The sequence below is a fragment of the Rousettus aegyptiacus genome, unplaced genomic scaffold (genome assembly GCF_014176215.1).
Source record: "Rousettus aegyptiacus isolate mRouAeg1 unplaced genomic scaffold, mRouAeg1.p scaffold_m13_p_1, whole genome shotgun sequence".
Classification (NCBI taxonomy): domain Eukaryota; kingdom Metazoa; phylum Chordata; class Mammalia; order Chiroptera; family Pteropodidae; genus Rousettus; species Rousettus aegyptiacus.
In genome coordinates this window covers 5,852,282-5,875,943 of record NW_023416284.1, presented here as the reverse complement: position 1 = coordinate 5,875,943, position 23,662 = coordinate 5,852,282, and the positions used below count along the sequence as shown (strand labels likewise).

Genomic DNA, 23,662 nt, shown 5'->3' with positions numbered 1-23,662 from the left:
GAAGGCTTAGTTGTAGTCGATTGTCTGTCCCTCCTGAGCATCCAGGAGGTGGCTAACACACACGGCCTGAGGAACCTCCCCGACTCGGGCTGAGGGCTGTGAGGCTTTCTGTGGGTGGCAGCTCCACCCGTCACTTCCCCCGCCCCCTGTGACTGTCGTCCAGCCTGCTGCCATTTCACAGCAGCTTGTCCTGTGCCCACAACCTGCCACACGAGCCCTCGCTAGCCCCGCGGTGGGCTCTTCTGCCTGACGCCCTCCCAGGGCCACTCCCAAGAGGCAGAAGCAGCTCACGCAAGGCCGCACGGCTCGGCTGGTGCCCTCATTTAATCAGGCTGCTGCAAATGGCTGGCCAAAAGCAATGAGGGCATGACTGAGAGACTGTGGGAGTTTAATATGGAAAAATTAATAAAAAAAAAAAAAGAGGGGTCCACCTTTAATAGGGCCCTAATTACCCAACTCATAGGAACAGCCCAAATGAGATGGGAGTTTATTTCGAGTTTTTTTTTAATTATTGTTTTTTTTATATATATATAAATTGCTGCTATGTGTTTTCTTTCCTCTGAGCAATTATGCAGCAAGTACGTAAAGAGGAGGAAAAATATTAATTAAATATAAGGTAATTGTAGAGTTGGCCTGGAGAGAATGAGTCTGAACTCTGGACAATCACAGGCTACTAGGGTTTGAAGACTGCTCAGGGCCTCCCAGAAAAGAAAGAAATAAAAATACGACCAACCAACCGGCAGATGCACAGTACCGCAGGAAAAGGGCCGAGCACAGAAACGTTGGCGGCGCAAAGGGGTGCAGGGCTCCGAACGCCCAGGGCTCCGCGAGGCTGCCAGGGCGTAGGGCTCCCTGCCAGAACCTCCAGGACTCTGTCCAGTCGCGCCCCCCCAGAACGGACCGGCCTCTCTTCCAGTGATCACTAGTTAAATCAGAAGGGGGAAATTTAAAACAGGACTGAGGAAGTAAAGGATTGCAGAGGACTACCGTGTTCGATGCGGACTTTAGTCCAAAACCAACCGCAAGCTCAGCCTGAGGGGCACTGCGGCCGGCCCCGCGGGCAACCCGAGCCCCCGACCTAGGAGACGGGCGGAGCGGCGTCTCCTCTGGCTCTCACACCGCTGTGGCGTCAAGGAAGAACCCAGGCAACACCGACGGAGTGAAAGGAAGTCGCGGGGGGCGGGGGGGCAGGCAGTGATCGTACTTGGTAGCAGCAGGTGACACGGGGACAGTAGTACCTTCCTGAAACCGTCCCGCAGGGCCCGTACCGCCCTGGCATTTCTACAGCTCAGCCAGGTCCAACTCATCTTCTGCTTCGGAAAGCCTCAGTGCAGGCGAGAGAGCAGACCTGCTCGTCCAGCCAAGGACCTCCCGTCGCCTCCCCCGGCTGCTGCCGGAGGAGAGAGAGGAAAATCAGGGAAACGCCAGGCCCTGGGGAAATGGCAGCGTGGCGGCTCCTCCCTAAGCTTGATGTCACTATTCGAAGAAAGAAAAAGCTCAAAAAAATTCAACCTAAAGCTGGCCCTGCCATAAAACTGATCTAGGTTGTAGAGAACAGGTCTCACTATCCAGCCAGCAGGACTGACAGCAGGCCCCAAAATGCACACTGGGATGAAAACGGGGCAGGCGGGCAGGGATTCCGGCCCAGGCCACCAGGGCAAAAGCACTTGGTAAAGAAAATTACCCTCAGGACTTAGTAGGCCTCTTCCCCGTCAATAGTGCAAGCAGATAATGTTGGTAATGGATATCACAGCCCAACTACTGACCCGGCAAAAACGGGGCCCCCTCCCTCACCTATCTTTCAAAGGCCACCTGAGGTGCCCTCACCCTGCCAGGCAGAGAATGGCTATTCCAGTCAAGAAGCAGATTGGTTAGGCCCAGCAACCTCACTCCAACTCAGCACCCCAAGGTTTCAGGCATCCCACTAATTACTACTGACCAGCACCAAACCAAGTGGTACCTCACCAACTGGGGTGGATGCTTTTAGTTCCAGAAAAGACCAGGCTTTACTAAGGAGATCGCACTCACCCCTGATGCCAGAAATGCAGCGGTCACTGACGGGGTTAGTCTCCACACAACACCTGCTTTTGAAGGGACACTACTGATGTAAAACTGTAAGATCACACAGTTTCTTTGAACTCACACCATATTTTGGTTATTAGAAAATGATGCGTATATAATCTGGGTTCTTACCAGTGGCTCTCGAGGCATCACATTCTCACTTCCTGGAGTAGAGCTGGGCTGTGAAGAAAAATGAAAACAAAAATAAGATCACAGTGCCACCTGATGGATATCAACACCCAAGGATGCTCTACTCCCAGGCAACGCACACAAGCCTCTTTCTCACATTTCTCGCTGTTTTTCCATACTGCAGAGTGTGCTGTGCGGGCTACACGTAAGAAGTGGCCCAAAGAGCCTGAAGCCGCCAGCAAATACGAAGACACTGCGTCACTGTCACGGCACCTCAGGAAGGCTGGGCTTGGCTGAGGAAGACCCAAGACCAGCAGCTGAGTGGCAGGGGCTGAGGGCCACCACAAAATCCAGGGAAACGGCGAAGTCCAGAGGGAAGACTTCAAGTGAGAGCAAAACTTCCTTTTCGCCAGCTCCCCAACGTGCTGACCAAGAAAAGCAGAGTGAAAGTGAAGAACCCGATGCAGCCACCAGGGGGCCCCAGCTGCCCACATTTGGGATTTTTTCTGGGCATACAGTTTTATATTTGCAGTCAGGAAGCGAGAATTATCCACGCTGGTTCCTATACCAGCCACGGAGGACACCAAATTCAGTAGAAAAGCAAGCCGGGCTTAAATCCATTTTTAAAATAAGCTAGTGATAGGTGATGGATAAACAGACCAACCAGCAGGTGGGCAGCACGGCAGCCCACACCCCTGGCGCTGGTCTGTGTCCTCTGGACCGCTCTCCCTCACCCTCACAAGTGCCTTTGACCCTTGGCTGATCTGATCGACAGTAAGACAGAGAGACAGAGACAGACACACTCAGAGGGAATTTAAAAACCTCCAAAAGAATAAAACAAGCAGTTTGAGAGTCGTGATTCGTTTACTCTTACTGATGTTCAAACCGATTTCCAATTATCTACAGATAATAACCAGACAAATGCAGCTAATATGTAGGTCTCAGGAGCCAGGAGCCAGAAGCCAGCCCCGAGCACCCATTCTCCTTCCGGCTAGTTCAGATGGCAGTGTCAAGCCTCCTAGGAAGGTCAGAAAGTGGAACAGAAAGCGTCCACTCCACAGAGGGTCCCCAAAGATTTCCTTACGCCCAGCTGCCACCACCCGGCAGGCACACCACACAGCAGCGAGGACTCTGCTGGAAGAAGGACTCCACCTCCTCATCCAAAGTCCTGTCTCAAGAGCTCCTTCCTGTCTGTCTCTTCCTCCTTCCCCTCTGCCCCTCCAGGTATCAAATAAGCTCGCGCGTTTAGATCTCTGGCCCAGACCCCTCTGAGTTCTACAACCAGCTGCCTTCCTGCCTGCTCTTGGACTTAAGTCCACAGTAGATTCATAGTCCTCTCCCTCTGCCACACATCCTCCCTCTGAGCGAATGGGACAACCTTCCACCAAAACGTGCAAACCAGAATCCAAGAGGCCGTGCTCGACCGCGCCTTCTCCGTCACCCGCCAGAGCTGAAGCATCATCAAGTCCTGCCAGCATTCCTTCCTAACACCCACGGAGTCAGTGCACTCACGTCTCTCCACACCCGCGACGGCCCGAGCTCCCAAACGCGCCCCCGCGGGCCACTGCAACAGCCTTCCGTATTCCCCACGCACGCTGGCTCTCTCCCAATTCATTTCCACACTGCAGACTATCACTTCGAAATGCTAATCTGATGATCTCGCCTCCCACCCACTCCGGTCAACAACTACTCTGATATAGAAAAAACTTCCCGGTGCGGCCTGCGAGGCCTTGCGTCTTCTGACTGTACTCAGGGCTGTGTGGCCCCATGTGCCCCAGCTCTGCCCTCAACAGACACGCTGGCTCTGCAAGTGCTGTTCCCGCCTCCCCTCTGACAGCTTGACTCGTCCTCTGGATCTCGGCTAAGCCACTGCCTCGGGGAAACATCCCTTCTCAGACACCCACGACGGGGACAGGGTAGACTCTCCCTGCTACACACAGCACCCTTCACCTCCCCTTCAAGGACTGAGCAGAACTTCAACGTCACGTGTGCGATTATCAGGTTGATGTCTGTGTCCCCTCACCAGATTATAAACTGCAGAACCGCCTTTGCTTTTCGCGGTCCCCCTTAGGCCTAGGACAGATCAGGCACAGATCAGGCTTCCCACAGATACCTGCTGACTGGACCAACAGGAGACACAGAGAACGATGCTCCCAACGCAACTGAATGGATACAGAGTGAAGTTCATTATCTTCCAAAGGGTTTCCTTGCTCCATTTCGTAAATACTAAGTGCTAACGCTTATTCGTCTTTCTTCATTTAATTCTCACAGTAAATTTATGAAATGATTGCTGATAAGGAAACTGAGGCACGAGAGTTTAAATTCCTCACCCAAGATGACTCAGCTAGTAACAGTGCTAGAGGGATCTGAACCTTTCCACTTGATTGAAATAATCGAGTTTTGCTTAGACATTTTATGAAGCAACAATCTTAAAGCTACCCCATAAATAACAATGTAGGTTTTCTGACTAGACAAAACAAACTAATGCAAACAGCTTTAACATTTAGGTCTTGATTCTGACTTAGTCCAAAACTTTCTTCTTGAGACCACAGTGAATCATCACCAAGGAACTTCCCCTAAAAATAGTTTAGCTTTTGAATAGCTCATATTTGCCAGGGGGGAAACTTTAAACAATATACAGTACTAAGTCAGCCTCTTTCATCATATACCTTTTTGCACCTTTTAAAATTGTGCGCCATGTAAGCATATCCTGCTTTTTTTTTTTTAATTAAATATTTTAAAATTTAAAAAAGGAAGCTGCTATCTCATCCCAACAGTTAGTCCCCTCTTTCTCCAGGGACCCACCATTGATGCTGGCTTCTTCGATATTCCTGCGAGGATGTTAAAAGGGTATAAGCGTGTCTATGTGTACATGTCCCCACCAAGGAACTTCAAACAGCAACTCTTTAAATTCCTCAGGGTTTGACCTCGCAGAGCCTTCTGGGGTACGAGTACACCAAAGCCAGACCTCCAAGTTCAATCTTGGGGCTACAAAGAGAGGCAAAAACATGTCCCGAGGCGGCACACCGACTCAGTGCTGTGTGAGGTCAGCCTGACCTTGTCAGTGAACGCAAAGAGGACTTCTTGGGAATTGCTCAATAGTGATTATATTCTAGATGATTCTCCAGCTCATATTGAAATATCTGCAGTCTAAGGTGGTCCACCCTCCATTTCCTGTCTGTGTCCTTTAGATGACTGTTTCTTGATGACCAAAAGAGCCTTACTACTTTTCATTCTTACTGCTGTCCACGTTAACCGACAATACCATCTGAAATTCCTCATTGGATAACCAGTTCGTTATCTATCCCTCTGCACGAGATATGAAGCTCCTTGAAAGCGGGCACTTTACCACCTTATCGATGGCTGATCTTCACAGGTACTCAATAAATACGCGCTTAAATTTTTTTGAATTTAAAAAAATTAAAACGAAGGAATCGCTTTGTACACATAAGCCCAAATGAAGCAAGCGGAGGACACCAGCGGTTTCCTTCCCGGATCATTTCCCCGACGACCTCACGCAAACCTGGCTCACCCACAAAGCAACACTGTGGCCTGACGCTTCCCGGCCCCAGCGCAGAATCACCCCTAAGGGGTCCCTGAAAATGTGCGGCGGTGTTTCTGGCTGGCACAATGACTGGAGAGTTCACGGGCATTGAGAGGTCAGAGGCCCTGGAAGCTAAATGTGCTGCAAAGTACACAATGAAAGACAATCCGCCCAAAACACCAACCGGACCCCTCGGAGACTCCTGGCCATTCGGCTTCCACGTGCCAAGGAGGAGGACAGACCTCCATCTAGATGCTGCATCAAAGGAGGCAGAGGTCCGAGCCCCGGCTGCTCATCAGAGCTGAATCCCCAGCCTCGCCGGTCCGGCCTTTAGGAAAACCTAACGCTTCTGAAACACCTGCCCCTGCACAGACCCCCTTGAGGTGGTCACGCCTGTCTTCTGGCTTGACACAAATTCCTACAAATTAAATTCCAACTTGATCCTGGAAATCTTGACTTTTAAAACAATAACAGGAAGGTTTAGAAATCACAGCTGAGGTGTAAGAAGAAGGCTCTAGGCCATCCGGTCAGGATCCTTAGGGGCCAGGATGTGGAGAGCAGGGAGGAAAGAGGAGCAAAAGCACAAGATGGCCTTTTTTTTTTTTTTTCTTTTTAATTAATCCCCACCCCCCGCCCACTTCCACCCCTGACCCATGGATGTTGCCGTCTCCCCTTAAGAACTGGATCTCTGAAGGCGGAGCGTCCCCTCCCACGCGCTCGCAGCATGGCCTGTGCTCCACCTGGGGCACAGACCCAGGACCTTGTGTGTGTCAAGCAGACGTGCTAACCACTACACCATGGAGCCACCCCAAACGACAGCTTTCTAAAGCAACGGAACGAAAACGACCACAGTGGCAGAGAGAGGAACACTTTCAGTTGAACAGACAAAAGTGCTCTCGCTCCTGCTGCCCTGGCCCTGACCTTCCCCAGCCAGAAGGTGTGTCCATGTGCTGACCTTGCTGCATGACAAAGGTCAACGGCACACGCAGCTACGGTCGGGGCACCTGGCAGAACAACCGGGTCAGATGGGCTCATCCCACACCTGCCAGTGGCTGTTAACTCTGGATGTGTCCCAAGCCAGTCTGGCTTAGTTCTTTGCTGTGAAAATTAAGATTCAATTCAACAAATATTTTTTGAGAGGCAAGTGCACAAACTTTGGGATTAACAGTTGAGTGACTGGGGGTACAATGTCAACCCCTGTGAGCCTCAGTTTCCTCATCTATAGGAATCACGGGAGTAATACCAGCATCTGACATTCAGATGGGAAAACAGGAGCTATACCACGTCACTGCTGTGCTCAGAATCAACCAACAGACTTCTGCTCTGTCTATGATGAAGAACTAGGGACCAGATGTCCCTTCCCACTATAAACCACCAGAAAACTAAATAAGCGGCACCACTCTTCGTAGACATTGGAGAGCAGGCAGTACAGGACTGGGATGCCTGACGAAACAGAAACAAATGATATGCTCCTTAGGACAATCCTGGCATTCAGCCAGGAGGCACCTTGCAGACCAAGGAGAGGGCGGGGAGCCCCAGCAGAGGACGGCAGGCCCGCTGAGTCAAGGAAACAGAGACTGGCGTTCAGGGAGGGTGAGGCAGCTAGGGGCTGCACAACAGAGTTCGAGAGGGCAGAGCAGAAAGAGAGCTCCGGAAATCTGCCTAGAGGTCCCCTTAAGTCTTTGCTGAACAGTAAAATTTGTGCATGCACAGAGTGAAACTCCACGAAGCTGAAAATAAAGTGACGAGGAAGTGGCAAGCTGACCAGGGCCCAGAACCCTCACAGGCCCCGCAAGTGCCAAGCGCCGGAACGGAGCGTCCTTACCGCCCATTCAGGGACTTTGGCAGACACCTGGCAGGGACAGGTCTCGGTAGGGATTCAGATCGTTCCCTATCTCCGCCCTAAAAAGCTTCAAAACAGAATTTGAAAGACTCAAAATAAACCAAAGTAACTTAATTACCCACCAGAACAAAGCTCAACACACTGTAAAGTAAAAATCCAGACACTCAACAACAAAAAATTCGCAGCAGCCAGAATTCAATCAAAAATCTCAACATAAAACAAATAGCACCACAGTTTGCAGACACTGGACATTGTCAAGAAACAGGAGAACAACAACAACAAAAAAAAATCAAAAAAATAATTGGCAAACAAGACCATTAAGATAGGAGTTATAATTTTATTCAAGATAAACACACACAAAAAACAAATATTGAAACATGTTGCATACCTAAAACTAAATTGTGACATATATCTTAATTTAAAAAAAAAAATAAAGAATTTGAAAGAAAACAAGATCAAGTAAGGAAAGAAATATAAGGTATAAAAAGAACTTCCAGGGATGAAAAATATAATATCTGAAACAAAAATTTCACTGAATAGAATAACAACAGATTAGATACTAGAGAAGAAAAGGTAAGTGCACTTGAAGATATGGCAACGGAAACTGACCAAAATGAAGAACAGAGAGGAAAATAAGACAAAAAAAAATTTTTTTTTGAAAAATTTACATCTTTGATGAAAACTGCAAACTCATAGATCCAAGAAGTTCCACAAATCCCAAGAACAACCAAAAGCATACTAAGGCATATCATAATCAAATTGCTAAAAACCAATGAAAAGGGAAAAATCTTAGAAGCAGCCAGAGAAAAAAGGAAATATTACTTACAGATATTAATCAAGACTGTGAATGACTTCACACTTCTGATCAGAAACTATGCAAGCCAAAGAAATAAAATGATAGAGTATTGTTAAAATGACCACAGAAAAAATAAGTCAACCTAGCATTCTATACCCAGTGCGAATATGTCAAAAATGAATACGAGACATTTTCAGAGAGAAAGAAAAAAAGTTAAAGAGACAGATAAAGCAAATTCAGGAAAACGTAAACAGTGTAGGTTGGTGAAGTTTTTATGCAAGTTTTACAGTTCTCTGTATTATTCTTTCGACTTTTCTATAGGTTGAAAAATTTCAAAATAAAAAGTTGAGGGAGAAAACACCTTGTTTGAACTGCTGTCATTCAAGACTTCTCAGACTTCCAAAACTATATGCAGAGACTTGAAGAAGGAAACTTAACACTGAGCACTTAGTATTACCAGGTGCTCTTTGTATCTGTGATTTCAGTCAGCCCTCAGAGCAAAACCCTCCAGGGTAACTGTTATTACTCCCATTTTACAGAGCAGAGAGCTGATGCTCAGAGAGGTGGAGCGACAAGGCCAGTAGTTAGAGAGCGCTGGACTTCAAAGCCTGTCAGATATGAAGCCCTGCTCTTCCACTCCGAAACGTCTTCACTGTGCTCTTCTCCCTTCCCTGCTTGCGTTGTCTCGATCCAAACTTTGCTGCATCCAGTGAACCGCAACAGGTTTGACATCTTCGTTCTATGATAATGCTCAATATTCAATAACTGTTAGACGAACAGATTGAACCACGCTCTGCTCTTCACTGAAGATAGAAAAGCCGATGGGAAAGTATGGAAATAGCGATGACATCGCCTCTTCCCATGGACCATAACATGTACAGACTAGAAGGGACTCTGATCTGAGATTAGCCATGCAAAGCAGAGCAATGAGGAGAAAACAGAACAAGGATATGAAGCAACAGACTATCTTGAAGATAGATGAAAAAGACTATGCCATTTATGAAAAAAGTAAGTCTGTCACTGAAATCTAAAAGTCACAGAGGGCTGCTAGGATAAACAACAGCATTCGGGGCGTTCCTTTAAATTTCAAGGAAATTACTTAAGAACAAATAAAAGAACCATTTTAGTGGACTGGAGATCAACATAAAAAATCATGCCCCAAAAGACATTATAATAGGACCTGAGGAAAGATTTAGATCATTCGTGAATGAAAATGTAGAGTTTATTAAATGGACTGACAATAATAAAGATGACACTACATCAGGCACTATTCTAAAATAAGTCATTTAATCCTCAGGGCAACCCCATGATTAGGCACTGTTTTTATTCCTAATTTACAGAGGGAGGATCTGAGGCCAAATAAGTGATTTATCCAAGATGATCACACAGCTGGCAAAGGTGGGGCTCAGATTCTAAGCCAGTGAAAATGGCTTCAGAGTGCATGCTTCTAACCACTGTTCTACACTGCCAGTTAAAAGAAGAAAGGGTTGGTTTATTCTCCCTTAATCTTTCTAAATGAGATACTGACACCACAAGGCCGGCTAATAAACTTCCTATGAGAGAATACTGGCTCAGCCCCACAGGTGTAATGCACCTCTTCTCACAAATAAACCAAGTTGCGGGGAATTCTCTAAACAGTCGTTTCCATCCCACTGACTGGAGAAATGGGAAACTAGGTTGATCAGGAGTTGCAAACGAAATGGCGAGCAACTGGTAAAAAGAGCTGGTTCCTTTAAACAGTATATATTTGCAGCTTACTGTTAGAGAGTGACAGAATTTGGCATAAAGAGTTCAAGTTTTTCTCCAGGCTGCCAGCATATTCTGGTGCAATCCCATCTCTACCTTTGAAAAGGAGGGCAAAGGAGCAGCAGAGCTACACCCCCAAAAAGGGGCTGGCCAAGAACCTGAGATCCTTCCCACATGTACGGAGAGGCCAATTTCCTGAACCAAAGAAATCCTTGGGTACTGCAATGACTCCAAGTGCCAAGATTTTCAGTAATCCTCACAGCCCTGGCAAATCAGATGTCCCAGAAGCATGAGGGACTGAAGGCACGCTTCAATCCTGGCCCATGGGCTTTCCTAGCATGTAACAGTTTAGAGAAGATTGGATTCTGAGGAGCCTCAGCATTCCAGCAAGCTAAGTGGGTTAACGCAAAAAAGCAGGGCCTCTCCTCTCGGGACATCCCCACACTCCAGAATTTCCGATAGCGAGAAGGCCAGAATCAGCCCTAATTATCTCCCATGTTTTACAATCCAGACATCTTTCTGAATCACTCACTCTGCTAACGGAAGCTGGTCTGGGGAACACACAACTCCTCTAAGTGCAAGTCCTATAATAAATTTATCATAAAGAATAAAACAGTAGGAAACACTAAGCGGCGTTTTCCATAGAAAGGAATACAGTGGGCTGCCAAAAAGTCCACAGGTGTTTCAAGGAGGTGAGATGAGTGAGAGGGCCAGGTGGAAACCATTTTCTTCTTCCTGTCTAATCCTAACTCACGTGAAACAGGTCTGGCTGACTACTGGAATCACACACACCAGGCTTAAATCCTGGCTCAAGCAGGCACTCAATCAAGAGCACGTTACACAGACTCTTAGGATCTGCAAAATGGTGGTTAATAGCCTGCACTCCATAAAGGTTGTAATGAGCATTAAACGAGATAATAAACGTAATTTGTCCTCGGCTTGCCCCCATCCTCACCCCAGTTCACTTCACCATTGAATCACTAACAGCTTCAGAGGCCTTATTATCCACCGCTTCTGGACGGCAGACGTACAGGCATGGGCACTGGTCCGCGAAGTCCCCTTACTGGGGTGAGATTTGGCTGAATCTCTGGCTGAAAAGCTAGATCAGAGCCCTTGGCCGAGACAACCAAACTCTGGGAAGCAAGGACAGACAGATCCTCAGTCGAAAGCTTGGTGGCGTCTGTTGTTTACAGTGAGTCCCTTTCCTACCAACGCACTGAGAAGGTCCAAGTACATTTCTGACCCTCCAACTCGACAATGGAAGCGCAAAGGTGACAAACGACGAAGAGGCCAGCAGCGGGGCCACCCCAGGGAGCCGGGGCTGTGAGGGAGTGGGAACCAGGACAAAGTCGGGGCCCTCCCTGGAGGAACAGTTCAGAACGACCGAGCCTCCCACTCCTCTCCTCAAGCAGGGGCCCTCACAGCTTATGGCAGGGGGCTCAAGGGCTCCGCCACCATCCCAGCCAGGCTCGAGAGACCCCAGGGCGGGCAGGCCAAAAGTGGGGGCCTGAGGGCGCCCGGAGCCCGGTCCCAGAGTGTGGGCAAAGAGGGGTCACCGGCGGAGGGGCCGGCGGCGAGGACCTGAGGAGGGGCGGGGCCCGGATGGGGGCAAGAAGTCGGGGCCTCCGGCTTCGGAAGCTCCGGTTCCTACCCGACTCCCGGCCGCACGCCGAGCGCCCCCTCCAACTGGGGTCTCCGTCACCACGGCAGGGCAGTCCCACTCCCCTTACCTGGCTCGGCTGCTCTGCCTGCTCCGAGGACGCCATCTTTCTGAGGCCTGACTAATCTATCGCCGTTGGGCGAGGCTTTTCCCAGGTGCCCTTGCTCTCTCTCTCCCGCCCAGGCTAAAGTAGCCGGTACCGAACCTGTCGATGGGCAGCTCTGGGGCTTTCGGGGAAGAAGCAGGGAGTCAGTCCCACGTTCGGGTCACCGCTCACAATTTCCATTAGGTCTCCGCTTTCCAGGAAGATCCGAGGTCGATCCTTTTTGCATCTTTGTACGCGTATTATTCTTATTGAATTAAAGCTCTGCCCAACCCTACATTGCCTTGGGCACGTACATGTAGGGAGGGATTTGGACACATGTAACTTGGGACCCGCCAAGTATTTAATGACTGTGAAGAAACTTGGAAATTAATTAAGTTTAATTAATTAACGGTTCAGTTCAGTACCATCTGTTGAGTGCCTTTGCCAGGCACTTTGATGGGCGCTAGAAATAAAAAGATCTGAGAGACCTAACCCCTGCTTCCAAGTCCAGGCCAAAGACACACACACACAATCACAGCATCCCGGAGATAGGAGTCGAATAGTGTGCAGATCTATTAGAGCAAAGAAAGTGGGGCTTCTCGAAAAGAGAATGTACATGTGAAATTTACACGAAAGTTGCGTACATTAGAAATATCAGCTCATACCGTAGCTGTGTTGCTTCAACAGTTTCTCCAACCACTTACATGGCTATCCTTTTCATATGAGATTATCTCGTTTCCTTTCATAAACAAAAAAAGGGACCGACCCTGAATAAATATGGGCTGACAATTATTTCTTACCTAAAATGCCGCCCCCTTTAAGCGAGCAACGATTTTGATAATTTTTTATTATTTTAATATTAAAGATTCGATTTTCATGGGGAACGAACACAGACTTTTCCATAACAGTGTCAGAACTAGGACAAATACATTGTCAAGCAGCATCTGGACGAGCTCAAACAGTGATGTGGCTCGCATTTCCACTTTCCTCTCTGATTTCTTTAAGATCGTACCGTTTAACCTATTTATTTAAGCATTTTGTTACGAGTCCCAACCCCATTTGCACAGCTGAAGCAGGGAATTGAAAGTAAATGTGCGAGTATTTTATGTTTCTGTTATATTTTCAGCAAGACTGAAAACTACTCATCAATTGTTAAACTTGACTTCCTTCAAATCAGCCTGAAAGTTGGGACATTTTACGGATCTTTCAGGTTGGAAAGGGAAAGCAAATTAATACAGGTCTATGACAGACTTTTATTTAAGTATTAATGTTATGCGTTTATGTATACAAATAGGAGTGCTCTAACAAAGGGAGTATTAATCAGTGCCATTCGTAATGCAAAATAAATCTCTATTGACTTCATTTTGAACGCACGATTGAAACTCCTTAACATAACCTCCTAAGTTGAATTGCGCGACGTAAAGAAATCAGCTTCGCATCTGGACTACAGTTCCCGGAATGCCCCGCGCAGGCGCCCGCCCCCGCCCGCACTTGATTACTAGCCATTAGAACTACATCTCCCGGCGTGCCTTGGTCCCACGCGTGATTTACTAAAGAGAACTACAACTCCCGGCATGCTGCGGGCAAGAATGCGGGCTGCCGGCGCCCAGCCTCCTACGTTTCCCGAAGTCAATCAAGTCTCACCCTGAAAAGGATGGAGGTGACCGGGGGTGCAGGGGCCCCGGAATCCGGCGAGAATCAGGGTCTGAAGCCGTGTCTGCTGCGCCGCAACCACAGCTGCGAACAGTATGGCGTGGCGGCCTCCTGCCTCGAGGATCTGAGGAGCAAAGGTTGGCACGGGACCGGGGCGAGGCCTTGGGGGGCCGGGGACTGAGGGGAGCCGGAACTGGGTGAGGTTATCGGGCGGAGGGGGAAAGCGGGATGAGGAGAGGTGATTTGGGAATTCTTATAGCTCCAGTGGAGACTTGGGGCAGAAATGAGTCACGTGGGTATAGTGACTTACAAATTTCACAGCGTTTACAAGTGTTTTAAATATCTCGTGTGGGACTCATAATGGAGGAAAGGTAGACCGGAAGCACTATGCAGACTCTACTTGGGTACCTTGCCTAAAACCACTTAGATTTTGGACCAAACCCAACCCAGTGTATATTCCTGCTTCTCGAGTTCTCCTAAGGTGATAGTGCGGTGCTCAGCGGAGCCCAGGGAGGGTGGGGCAGGTTTCCACCGGCAGCTCTGGCAGGTAGGTACCTGTGCGGGAAAGAGGGAGCTGCTGCCGACCCTTCTGGAGGTCCAGTCAAGAACTGTGTGTCGTGAGTGACGGGGCTGATAAATTTTGAGCTCCGGCCCGCTGTTGCTAGCTGCCTGTCTTTGCACTTAATCGTTTCCTAACCTTCAGTTTTCTCATAGGCAAAGTAGGTATACTATTTCCAGCCCTGCTTCCTACGATTGTTGGGACTCTCAAGGGAGATGATAAACCCAGATGATTTACAAGTCTTATTAGCCTGTAACAATAAATTGTTTATCCAAAGAAGTTTGACCTGCTAAACAGGTGAGCGGGTCTCAGTCATGCAGGCAGCGTTCCGTGCTTTCTCTCCGAGATGTCAAGCCCCAGCAGATATCAGACAGAATCTTTCAGAAACCCAGGAGCAGCCAAAGCACTTATCAGTGCTTTAGTAACATGGCCTTGCCAGATAGGTGTTTATATATTTTTTCCTGCCATTAGGATAAAGTTCTAGTGCCCCTCAGTGCATTGCCTGATGGCACAGAGGCTGTGTTCTCTGGAGCTAGGCCTATACAGGCTTGCTGTTCTATTTAAATGATAGACAACATTGCCCGACGTTATTCGTAGTCTCTTGGCTACTTCTCAGCCTACTCTAGACCCATCAGCATTTTAAGTATTGCTGTCACTAAATGGGATGGCGCAGACCTACCCTGGACAAAGCCTCTTGCCCAGTGATAATATGAAAAGCTACTGATAGAAGCTGCAGCTTTTCTATAACTTTCCTATAGGTTATAAAGGCTACAAAGAAAGATACTACAAAAGACAAAAAGCATTTCTTTTTTTTTTCTATTTTTTTCTTTACATTTGACAACAGAATTTGAGATGACCACTGAGTAAGTGAAAGACTGCTTGTTTACAAGGCATCACATCAGACCTTGGTTTGTTTTTCATCCCAGTCAAGACTCAAGTGCCTGCTAATATAGATGCAGAGTAGCTGTAGAAACACCATTTCAGGAGCCAGACCATGTAGATGTAAATCCCAGCTCTTTTGCCTGCTGTGTGATATTGGACAGGTTACTTAACTTCTCTGAGCCTTGGGTTTGATGTCTGTAAAATGGGAATAACAATAGTCCCTACTTTATAGGATTGTTAGGAGATTAAATATTGTATACAAAAAGCACTTAGGATGGTACCAGGCACATGCAAAGTATATTAGTGCTAGTAGTTGTGGCTGTTGTTGTTACTATTACCTACTTGGAATTCTTCTAGGCTCTGAGAGTACAGGATGAACGTAGACACCTTATGGATACTTATCAATTGCCAAATATTTTATTCTTCTCAGCCTATGACATCTTGTCCATTGATAAGTCCCTGGCACCAGTCACACTGGTCCTGGCAGAGGATGGCACCATAGTGGATGATGACGATTACTTTCTGTGTCTACCTTCCAATACTAAGTTTGTGGCATTGGCCGGTAACGAGAAGTGGGCATACCGAAACTCAGGTAAGAAATGCTGGCCGTGTATAAAATGATCTGTGCAATACGACATCCGTTACGATTCATTTTACTGCACAGACACCTAGTTACCGCTTGGCTGTTTAAGCATTTACACGGCCAACGTTTACTGAGCACAGTGTCCATGCCAGGTGGTGCTAAGTCTGTGGGTGAAGATGAATGAGACATGGGCCCAGTTGTCCGATCACTTACCGGCTGACAGCAACTAAAATGCAGCCTGGCATTTATTAACCAATGTCACCCCAATAATTTTAATTAAAAAAAATAAAATAAAAAATAAAAATAAAATGCAGCATGGCAGAGAGATCAGTGCCCCACGTGGAGTCACGCTGCCCCTTCTGAATCCTGGCTTTGCCATGAGACCTTGGCTACACTCCCTACCTTCTCGGCACCTTATTGAGATGATTATGGTACATGTCTCCTAGGGTTGTCGTTACGATAATAGAACATAGTACACGTCAAACCAGGGTTTCTCAACAGTACTCCAACGTTCTGGGCTGCAGCATTCTTTGTTGTGGGGCCGTCCTATGCATCGAAGGAAGTTTAGCGGTATCCCTGGCTTTTGCCCGCTGGATGCCAGTAGCATCTCCTCACCGGGATTGTGACAATCAAAAATGCCTCCAGGAATTGTCAAATGTCTCCTGGGGGGCAAAATCACTCCCAGTTGAGAACCACTTATAGAAAGCATTTAGATCTTACCTAGCATACAGCAAGGGCTCAGTAAATGTTACCTGTCACTGTCATCATCACTGGTGATTCAAAAGGAACTAATATTGATGGGAAAGGATCAAAAAGCTAAAGAAATCTCTTGATGAAAGTTCATGCCACTAAATTGAGGAAGTCACCTTTCGGCTATGGCTGTATCAGCCACCTTTGTACTCGGACCCTAGGGACAGCAAACTGGCCACAGCTCCTCCAGTCAAGGCTAAGACCAATCCACAAACATAGCAGTGCTGGTGAGAATGAATGTTTTTTTGTGTACAAAAACAACACACCCAGAGACCCAAAAACTACCTAAAGGAAAGTGTGGTAGGACCCTGGGTATCGTGACCACACACTGGGTTTAAGTAGCTTCTTTCCATTAAAGAATTAAGAGCAGTTTTGTACAAAAATAAATTGAAGGTAAAAGAAGAGGGAAAATTAAGGTTCTAGATGGGGATCAGCTTTCCTGTAAATCCTTGAGAAAGGTGCTTGCTTTTCCATTGACGTTATTCTAAGTGGGCAGTCAGAGACTCTGCAGACATCCCCGAAGGCTGTGCGTGTTGGGAGGAGATGAAAACAGTTCTTCAGGCTAATCTGACTGTGACTGTCATTTCCCTTTATGTATCAGATGGAGGTACTGCTTGGATTTCCCAAGAGTCCTTCGATGTAGACGAAACTGATGATGGGGCGGGGCCAAAGTGGAAGAACGTGGCCAGGCAGCTGAAGGAAGATCTGTCCAGCATCATCCTCCTGTCAGAGGAGGACCTCCAGGTAAGCTCCCTCCACCACTCACAGCCACTCGTCGGGCCTCCGCTGCCCCCAACATCTTTCTAGTTTCTACACATCTTACCACAGCACTTTTACTTATTAATTTTTAAATACTTCTTAAGTGACAACCAGCAGTCCTCACTTTCTGATTTTCTCACCTAGAATAGGAATCTTTTAGCCTTCACCTTGCATCAGAATCAGCCTGTGGAGCTTTGTAAAAATGCAGATGCCCGGAGGCCGCCTAGACCCACACAGGCACACTGTGGGGCTTGTGCGGCCGGAGGATATGGAGTTACAGGAGCTGGACTGAATCCCGGCCCCATCACTGTGACTGAGCCGGTGTCTTGGCTTCTCTGTTTGCGTTTCCTTTCCAGTACAGTTGGGATAAAAACATGTTCATTCACAGAAATTCAGATTGAGCCCCTGCCCTACGTCTGGCATGGTTCTGTACACTGGGGGCAAATGAGGCAGACACAGTCCCTGCACTAATGGAACTGGGATTCTGATGAAGGGAGGCAGACAAAATGAGAAGCGAATGGGACAGACAGTGTGCTGAGTGACGGGGCCGCTTCAGACTGGTTATGTTGTAAACTTACCTATGTATTTTGAATAAATACTATGAATACATTCACGTTTAAAAATCCAAGAAGTATAGAGGGGTATCCAGGTAGCCAAAAAGTAAAAATAGCCCAAATGTCCATCAGCTGATGAATAAATAAAATGCGATGCATCCATACAGAGGATTATTCAGCCATGAAAAGGAATGAAGTATCACTACATGCTGCAACGTGGATAAACCTCGAAAGCATTATGCTAAGGGAAAGAAGCCAGGCATGAAAGGTCACGTATTTTGTGGTTGTATTTATAATGAAAAGGCCAGAATACACAGGTCTGTAGCGACAAAAACTAGAGTAGTGGTTGCCTAGGCCTGGGTTGCTGGGGAAATCAGGAGAAATCGGGAGTGATTGCTGATAGGTATGGGGTTTCTTTTGAGATGGTGAGAACGTTCTAAAAACAATTGTGGTGATGACTGCAAATATACTAAAACCCACTGAACTGTGTACTTTACATGGATGAATTGTATGGTATGTAAATTATATCTCAATAAAGCTGTCTGGTGGGGGAGGACATACAAGAAAGGCTGACTCCCAGGTTTCCCTTCCTGGGGACAACCAGCCCGTCAGTTTCCTATTCCAGAGAGATTTTATATACAAACACATACATATATATTTTTTCTCCTCTTCCCCCCTTACATTACATAAATGGAAGCATATCTACTCTTATTTTTCAAGCAATATTTGAAGAGTATTCCAGATCAGTATATAAGAGATAGCCTTGTTCTTTTTCACTACTACATAATATTCCATTTCTTGCATGTACCATGATTTATTTAACCAGTCTCCCCCACTGGTGGGCATTTGGGTTGTCATTAGTTTTGCTATTCCAGACAGAATTCCTACCAGTGTCATTTTGCACGCATGCTTGTCCATAGAATAAATTTATAGAAATGTGTTGATAAACATTGGCAGGGTCCCAAGAGGTGACAGTGTAACTGAGAGCTAACGAACAAGACAGCCTGCCGTGGAAAGATCGGGGCCAGAGTGTTCCAGGCAGAAGGCAGGAGCAAGCTTGAGCTTTTCTTTCCTTTTTTAAGAAACAAAGGGGTCGCAAGATCCCTCCCCATCCCAACAGACTCACATATCATGATATATCCTTAGCATAAGGAGCACCATAGGCCTTACCAAAATGGGGACATGAGAATAAGCGTGAACCCGAGCCCTCGACAGCTAGGCGCCACAGGGAAGTTAGGATGCTTGAAGGGAGCGCGTGGAGGCCGGCCGCAGCAGGCGAAGGAAAGGCACCACGGTGGCAGGGACTGCGGGCAGTGAGAAAGATGGGAGGCAGGACACGGATCGATTACCCCGGGTCCTGGAGACTGGAACAAAGAGTGACTCTGATTCTTGGGAAGTTACCTAAACTCTCTTGCCTCATGTTCATCGTCTGTAAAATGGCATAGTGCTAGTGCCTACCTCATAAGGTCTGTACATTTGAATTTTGAACCTTGTGAATGTATTAATATTACTTGTTCAAAAATTGATGCAGTGCGAACCTTAAAAATAACTTTAAAAGTCACCTGTTCAAAGGGGCCTTCCTCAATCTAGAGTAGGCTTCCCCATCACTCTCTGTTCTACGAGTTCTCTTTGGTACATAGTAAGTGCTCAATAAATGCAAGCTCTTATTATTGTAGTTTTTATTAGCTCCATAGCTACTCTAACGTGCAACTGAGTTTAGAATCACTGTCCAAGAATTTCAACAATTTGATCTTTCTCTTTTAAAGACTATTTTAAAATCTAGTATTGTATATGCAAAAAGAATGAGCCTTTTAAAAAATCCTTATAGCATATTGATGATGCGAGGTCTCTCTTATGTCACAGACTAAAAATGTTATTTAAAAGCTTAGTGTAGTTTATATTTTAAAGTCTTTTAAAGCTACGAACCTGTATAATAAAGATGTTTAAAGTTAAAATCATTAGAAAAAAATTGTTTAAAAGAACCTTCCATTGATTCATTGTATAAATGATCATGCACTTCCTCCTTTATGTCCTGTACAACTGGGTTTTTTACTATCAGGATTTTGTTTAGTTTTTAATGAAGCACTGAGATATCATTTTTCAAGTTTTTTCACCAGAGGAAAACTTTGAAAAAAATTACGTCTCTTAAGAAGCCATATTAATAACTTTGCAAAGCATATGAAATGAGTCTCTGAAACTGATGTATTTGAGAAATATAATACCTGTTTAGAAAGTACTGTGAGGTTTCCTAAAGTCCATATTTGTTTCTTAGATGCTCATTGATGTGCCATGTTCAGACCTGGCTCAGGAACTATGCCAAAGCCGCGTCACAGTCCAGGGGCTCCAGAACACCCTCCAGCAGGTCCTTGACCAGAGAGAGGAAGCCCGCCAGTCCAAGCAGCTCTTGGAGCTCTACCTCCAGGCCTTGGAAAAGGAGGGCAGGATCCTGTCACAGCAGCCAGGTAGGACTCCGTGTTAAGAGCTGTCCATGGGGGAGAACCAAGTGCTTGTAACGTAGTCAAAACAGTGAAGCCACAGCTGCTGGGATTTTGCAAGGTTTCCGTCTTGCCCACCGGATTACTCTGGCTGCTTGTTTGTGTGGCTGTGTGTGCACGCAGCGCGCTGACCTCCCTCTCACGTCTGCTTTGCAGAGTCCACAGCTGGCTTCAGTGATGAGATGGATGCGGTTGACACGGGTCTTAGCAGAGAGAGCTCCTCTGAAATTGCACTTTCAAGCCAGATCCTTACTGCACTGAAGGAGAAGTCGGCTCCGGAGCTGAGTTTGTCTAGTCAGGATTTGGAGGTGGGCAAGAACCAGGGACCCTGAACTTCAGAGAACGAGCCCCCGCAGAGGCGCAAGGTAGCCCTGCAGAGGCACGCATGAGTTTTTCCACCTCCACAGACCCTGAAGCTTAGCTACTGATTTGCCTGTCGTATGCCAGAGCATTTGCAAACATCTTACTTAATCTAAATCAAAGTGGCTTAAACAAAATGGACGTGCTCCCTAAGATCATCAAACATTATTCTGTGATCCCAAACAGGTAATGCAATGGCTAAACCTGACAGGGGGAATAGCAGAGCTCAAGCTTCTGACCTCACCTCTGCTTCTGTCTGTGGTTGAAGAGGATTCATAGTCGAGGCACATAAATGATCCCAGGGGAAGGCACACTTGAGGATCACTGTGCCGGCTTTCGAGATCAGGGAACTAGAAGCTCGATGGGGGAGACCCCATCACAGTGGGTGCTACTGCTTCGTCATCATCTTCATCCCTGTCCCAAGTACCTCCCCAATGTAGCTAGAAGGGAAGGAAGCTGTATTGACTTGAGCTTTGCTAAATTTCTTTTAAGTGGACTTGATAGTTGCTCCAAGTAAACTTCTTCCCAGAGAGCCTTTCCTGTTGGTGTCGTATGGTAAGAAAAGGCCCATGACATCTAGTGCAGGAAACCTGGCATTTCAGCCTAAAGACGACATAAACTGATGCTGCATAACCTCACCCCCGTAAAGAAAACCATGAGAGCAGCCGGTGAGCAGGGCAGACGTACTGGTTCTCAGTGCTTCTTATTCTTGCCACAGTTGGTTACCAAGGAAGACCCCAAAGCGCTGGCTGTTGCTTTGAACTGGGACTTAAAGAAGACGGAAACTGTCCAACACGCCTGCAATCAGGAGCTGAGCCTGCGCCTCCGGCAGATACAGAGTTTGCATTCTCTCAGGAATGTTTCAGCAAGGAGGAATTCACTGCCTGGAGAACTGCGGAGTCCCAAACGAGCCAAACGAGACCCCACGTAGCTAGAGCTGGACATACAGCACAGAAAGCTCTGTGGCCTTGGTCTTTGTTGTTAGCAAACCCAGTCAGCCCTTTTAGCCACCTGTGTAGCACTCCGCCCCTGCCTTAGAGCACATTCTCCTGGAGTAGGCTGGATACTGGCTTCCTGCCCCCCAGAAAAGCTCTTCTAGATCTCAGTGTAAGCCCTTTCCCTATTTTGAATGATAAAGCACCACCAATAATATCCTAGCTCCTCTAATTACATGCTCTTCTGCTGTTTAAAAGTAATTGTGAAAGGCAGTGAAAAGAAATTGTCACCTCTCCCGGCTATCCTTGTTCAAAGATAAGAATGCGAATTCAGCACAATGGTGGAAAAGGTGACAACAGCCCTGATCGTGGCCACAAACTTGTTTCTCAGGTCAATGAACTTTTTCTGTCTGTCTGTTTAAAGGCACATGTAAGTTTGCAGACCACAGGGATGCATGGAGAGTCTTAATTCGCCGTTTCTAATAGCTAATTCAGTATTGTGAAATTATATCTGAAATGCTTTTCAGTTTCTAATATGTTTTATCAGCAGGGAGTATAAAAGGTCATTAAGTCAGTTTCTCTGCGCTACGACTCCAAGTCTCTGGGTGCAAAGCGAGACTTCTGGTTTCTGTACCTCCTGTTTCTGTACCAACTCATTCTTTGGTTTTGTAATCTACAGTATAGTCTCCTTGCAGGGAAAAGATAATAGGTTATCATTGACTTATGTGACTTTTTTTTTAAGCACGCTTAGAGGAAAATAAGATGTATTAAGAGATAACATTGGCTAATTATTAAAAAATATAAGAGTAAGTCCTGGGGCAAGGGTGGGTGCAGGAAACAGTAACTGAACAAGAAGAACTGTATCCTGTGACCTTCAAGGAAGGCTCCAGTGTGCTCAGCATCCTTTTACCAGTGGTTCACACCCTTGGTTCTCAGTAGCCCCAACATTTCCTTCTTTACTAGCACATCTGTAATGCTTCCTCAATTATCCCTTAAATGAAAGCTGGAGCCGCTAACTTTCCTACGCGCATACTTTGAAAAGCATCGACATAATATCCCAAATGTAATATTTAAGAAGAAACAAGAGGAAAATAATCTCCAATAAAATGGCACGTGTCTCAGTATGTCTTTGTCTGGACATGACTGTACCAGCCGCACCATGAAGCTGTCAAATGCCTGTACTTACTGAACTTGAACTACCATAACAGCTACCCTTTTTTCAGCAAGGTAGCTGCATTCTTGAAAAATCCAGGGAACATTAAAACTAGGAAAAAGTACTCTGTATTTCTATATAAAACAATTTGGTTTTAGGCTAAGATAATTTGGAAGAGGGTTTCATCCATAGGAATGCTCAGCATGACATTCAGAAAGCACATGGGACAGAACGGTATCTATTCACCAGTTATATCAACATCTACAACTTCGCCCTACTGAATTAAAAATGTTTTCTTACATCATTTCTCAAGTGCACGGCAGACTCTAGCTGACTGGCCTGGCTGCGGGTGTTGGTATTCTGTACTTGAGACAAACTCAGCAAGCGCCTCGGCTGCGCAGGACAATGGGAAGAGCACCGTGGGTTTGGGGTGGGCAAATCCATGCTGAGTCTCACCTTTTGGGACCTTAGTTTCCCAAAATGTAAGGTTAGGCTAAGCCCCCAAGAGCACAGTACCCACGGGACCTGACAGTGGTTCCCTTTCATTTCCCCAGGGGCACGGGGCAGAGAGGCGGTGGGGGCAAAGCCAGCAATGTGTCCTTAGGAGGATCCGGTCTGTGGGTCTCTAGGGCAAAGACCTTAGTCTGCAAACTCCAGCCCACAAGTGTTGTGAAAGCCGTTGCAAAGAGCATTATATTGCCCCTGGTAACCATTTACCTTCCCTCCACTATGCCTCCAGGCCTTCTGAAATAGCAACCTGGAAGCACAGCAATATATCTAAAAATAGGAGCGCGAGCAGGGCCTGCCTCTTCTTGGGGTAGGAGAAAAGAATGTCGAAGAAAGCAGCTGGGACTAATGAACTCTACATTAGCCATTTTCCTTCTTTCAACTCAAGTCAAATGTCGGTCCCCATTAGGCAATTGGCTTTGACAGGAGCTGTGCTAATTACCACTTACCAACCTTTAATTCCTGGGTAAAAGCAAAAGGAAAAAAACTAATGGATTTTTCTTTTCCAGAGAGAAAGGAATAAAACAGTTGTATGCCAAAAAAAACCCTGAATTAATACAAGAATTATTAACATGCCTACTAACCAGACTGTTAATTTCCTAATTCTT

General features: G+C 46.6%; 2 protein-coding genes across 4 annotated transcripts in view; one reads left to right on the top strand and one right to left on the bottom strand.

Moving 5' to 3' along the window:
• The window catches only part of PEX14 (peroxisomal biogenesis factor 14), a 115,119-nt gene extending 103,219 nt beyond the window's left edge, over positions 1-11,900 (bottom strand). Inside the window, exons 1-2 of one of the 3 annotated variants that reach the window (XM_016149381.2) lie at positions 11,850-11,900; positions 2,194-2,241 (exon numbers count right to left, since the gene is read on the bottom strand). In XM_016149381.2, coding sequence (XP_016004867.1) covers positions 2,194-2,241; positions 11,850-11,885 — 84 coding nt within the window. In that variant the 5' untranslated portion in view covers positions 11,886-11,900. Of the gene's footprint in view, positions 1-2,193; positions 2,242-2,347; positions 3,666-4,995; positions 5,653-11,849 lie in introns of those variants that run through there. The other 2 variants (XM_036228594.1, XM_036228599.1) reach the window with 2 other exon arrangements.
• A 1,541-nt stretch (positions 11,901-13,441) lies between these two features.
• On the top strand, positions 13,442-22,518 carry DFFA (DNA fragmentation factor subunit alpha). The gene is made up of 6 exons (XM_016149377.2): positions 13,442-13,654; positions 15,389-15,550; positions 16,893-17,035; positions 19,877-20,066; positions 20,256-20,407; positions 21,178-22,518. Exons 1-6 carry the CDS (start codon positions 13,519-13,521, stop codon positions 21,388-21,390), a joined length of 996 nt encoding a protein of 331 aa, XP_016004863.2. The 5' UTR covers positions 13,442-13,518; the 3' UTR covers positions 21,391-22,518.
• The last annotated feature ends 1,144 nt before the right edge of the window (positions 22,519-23,662 follow it).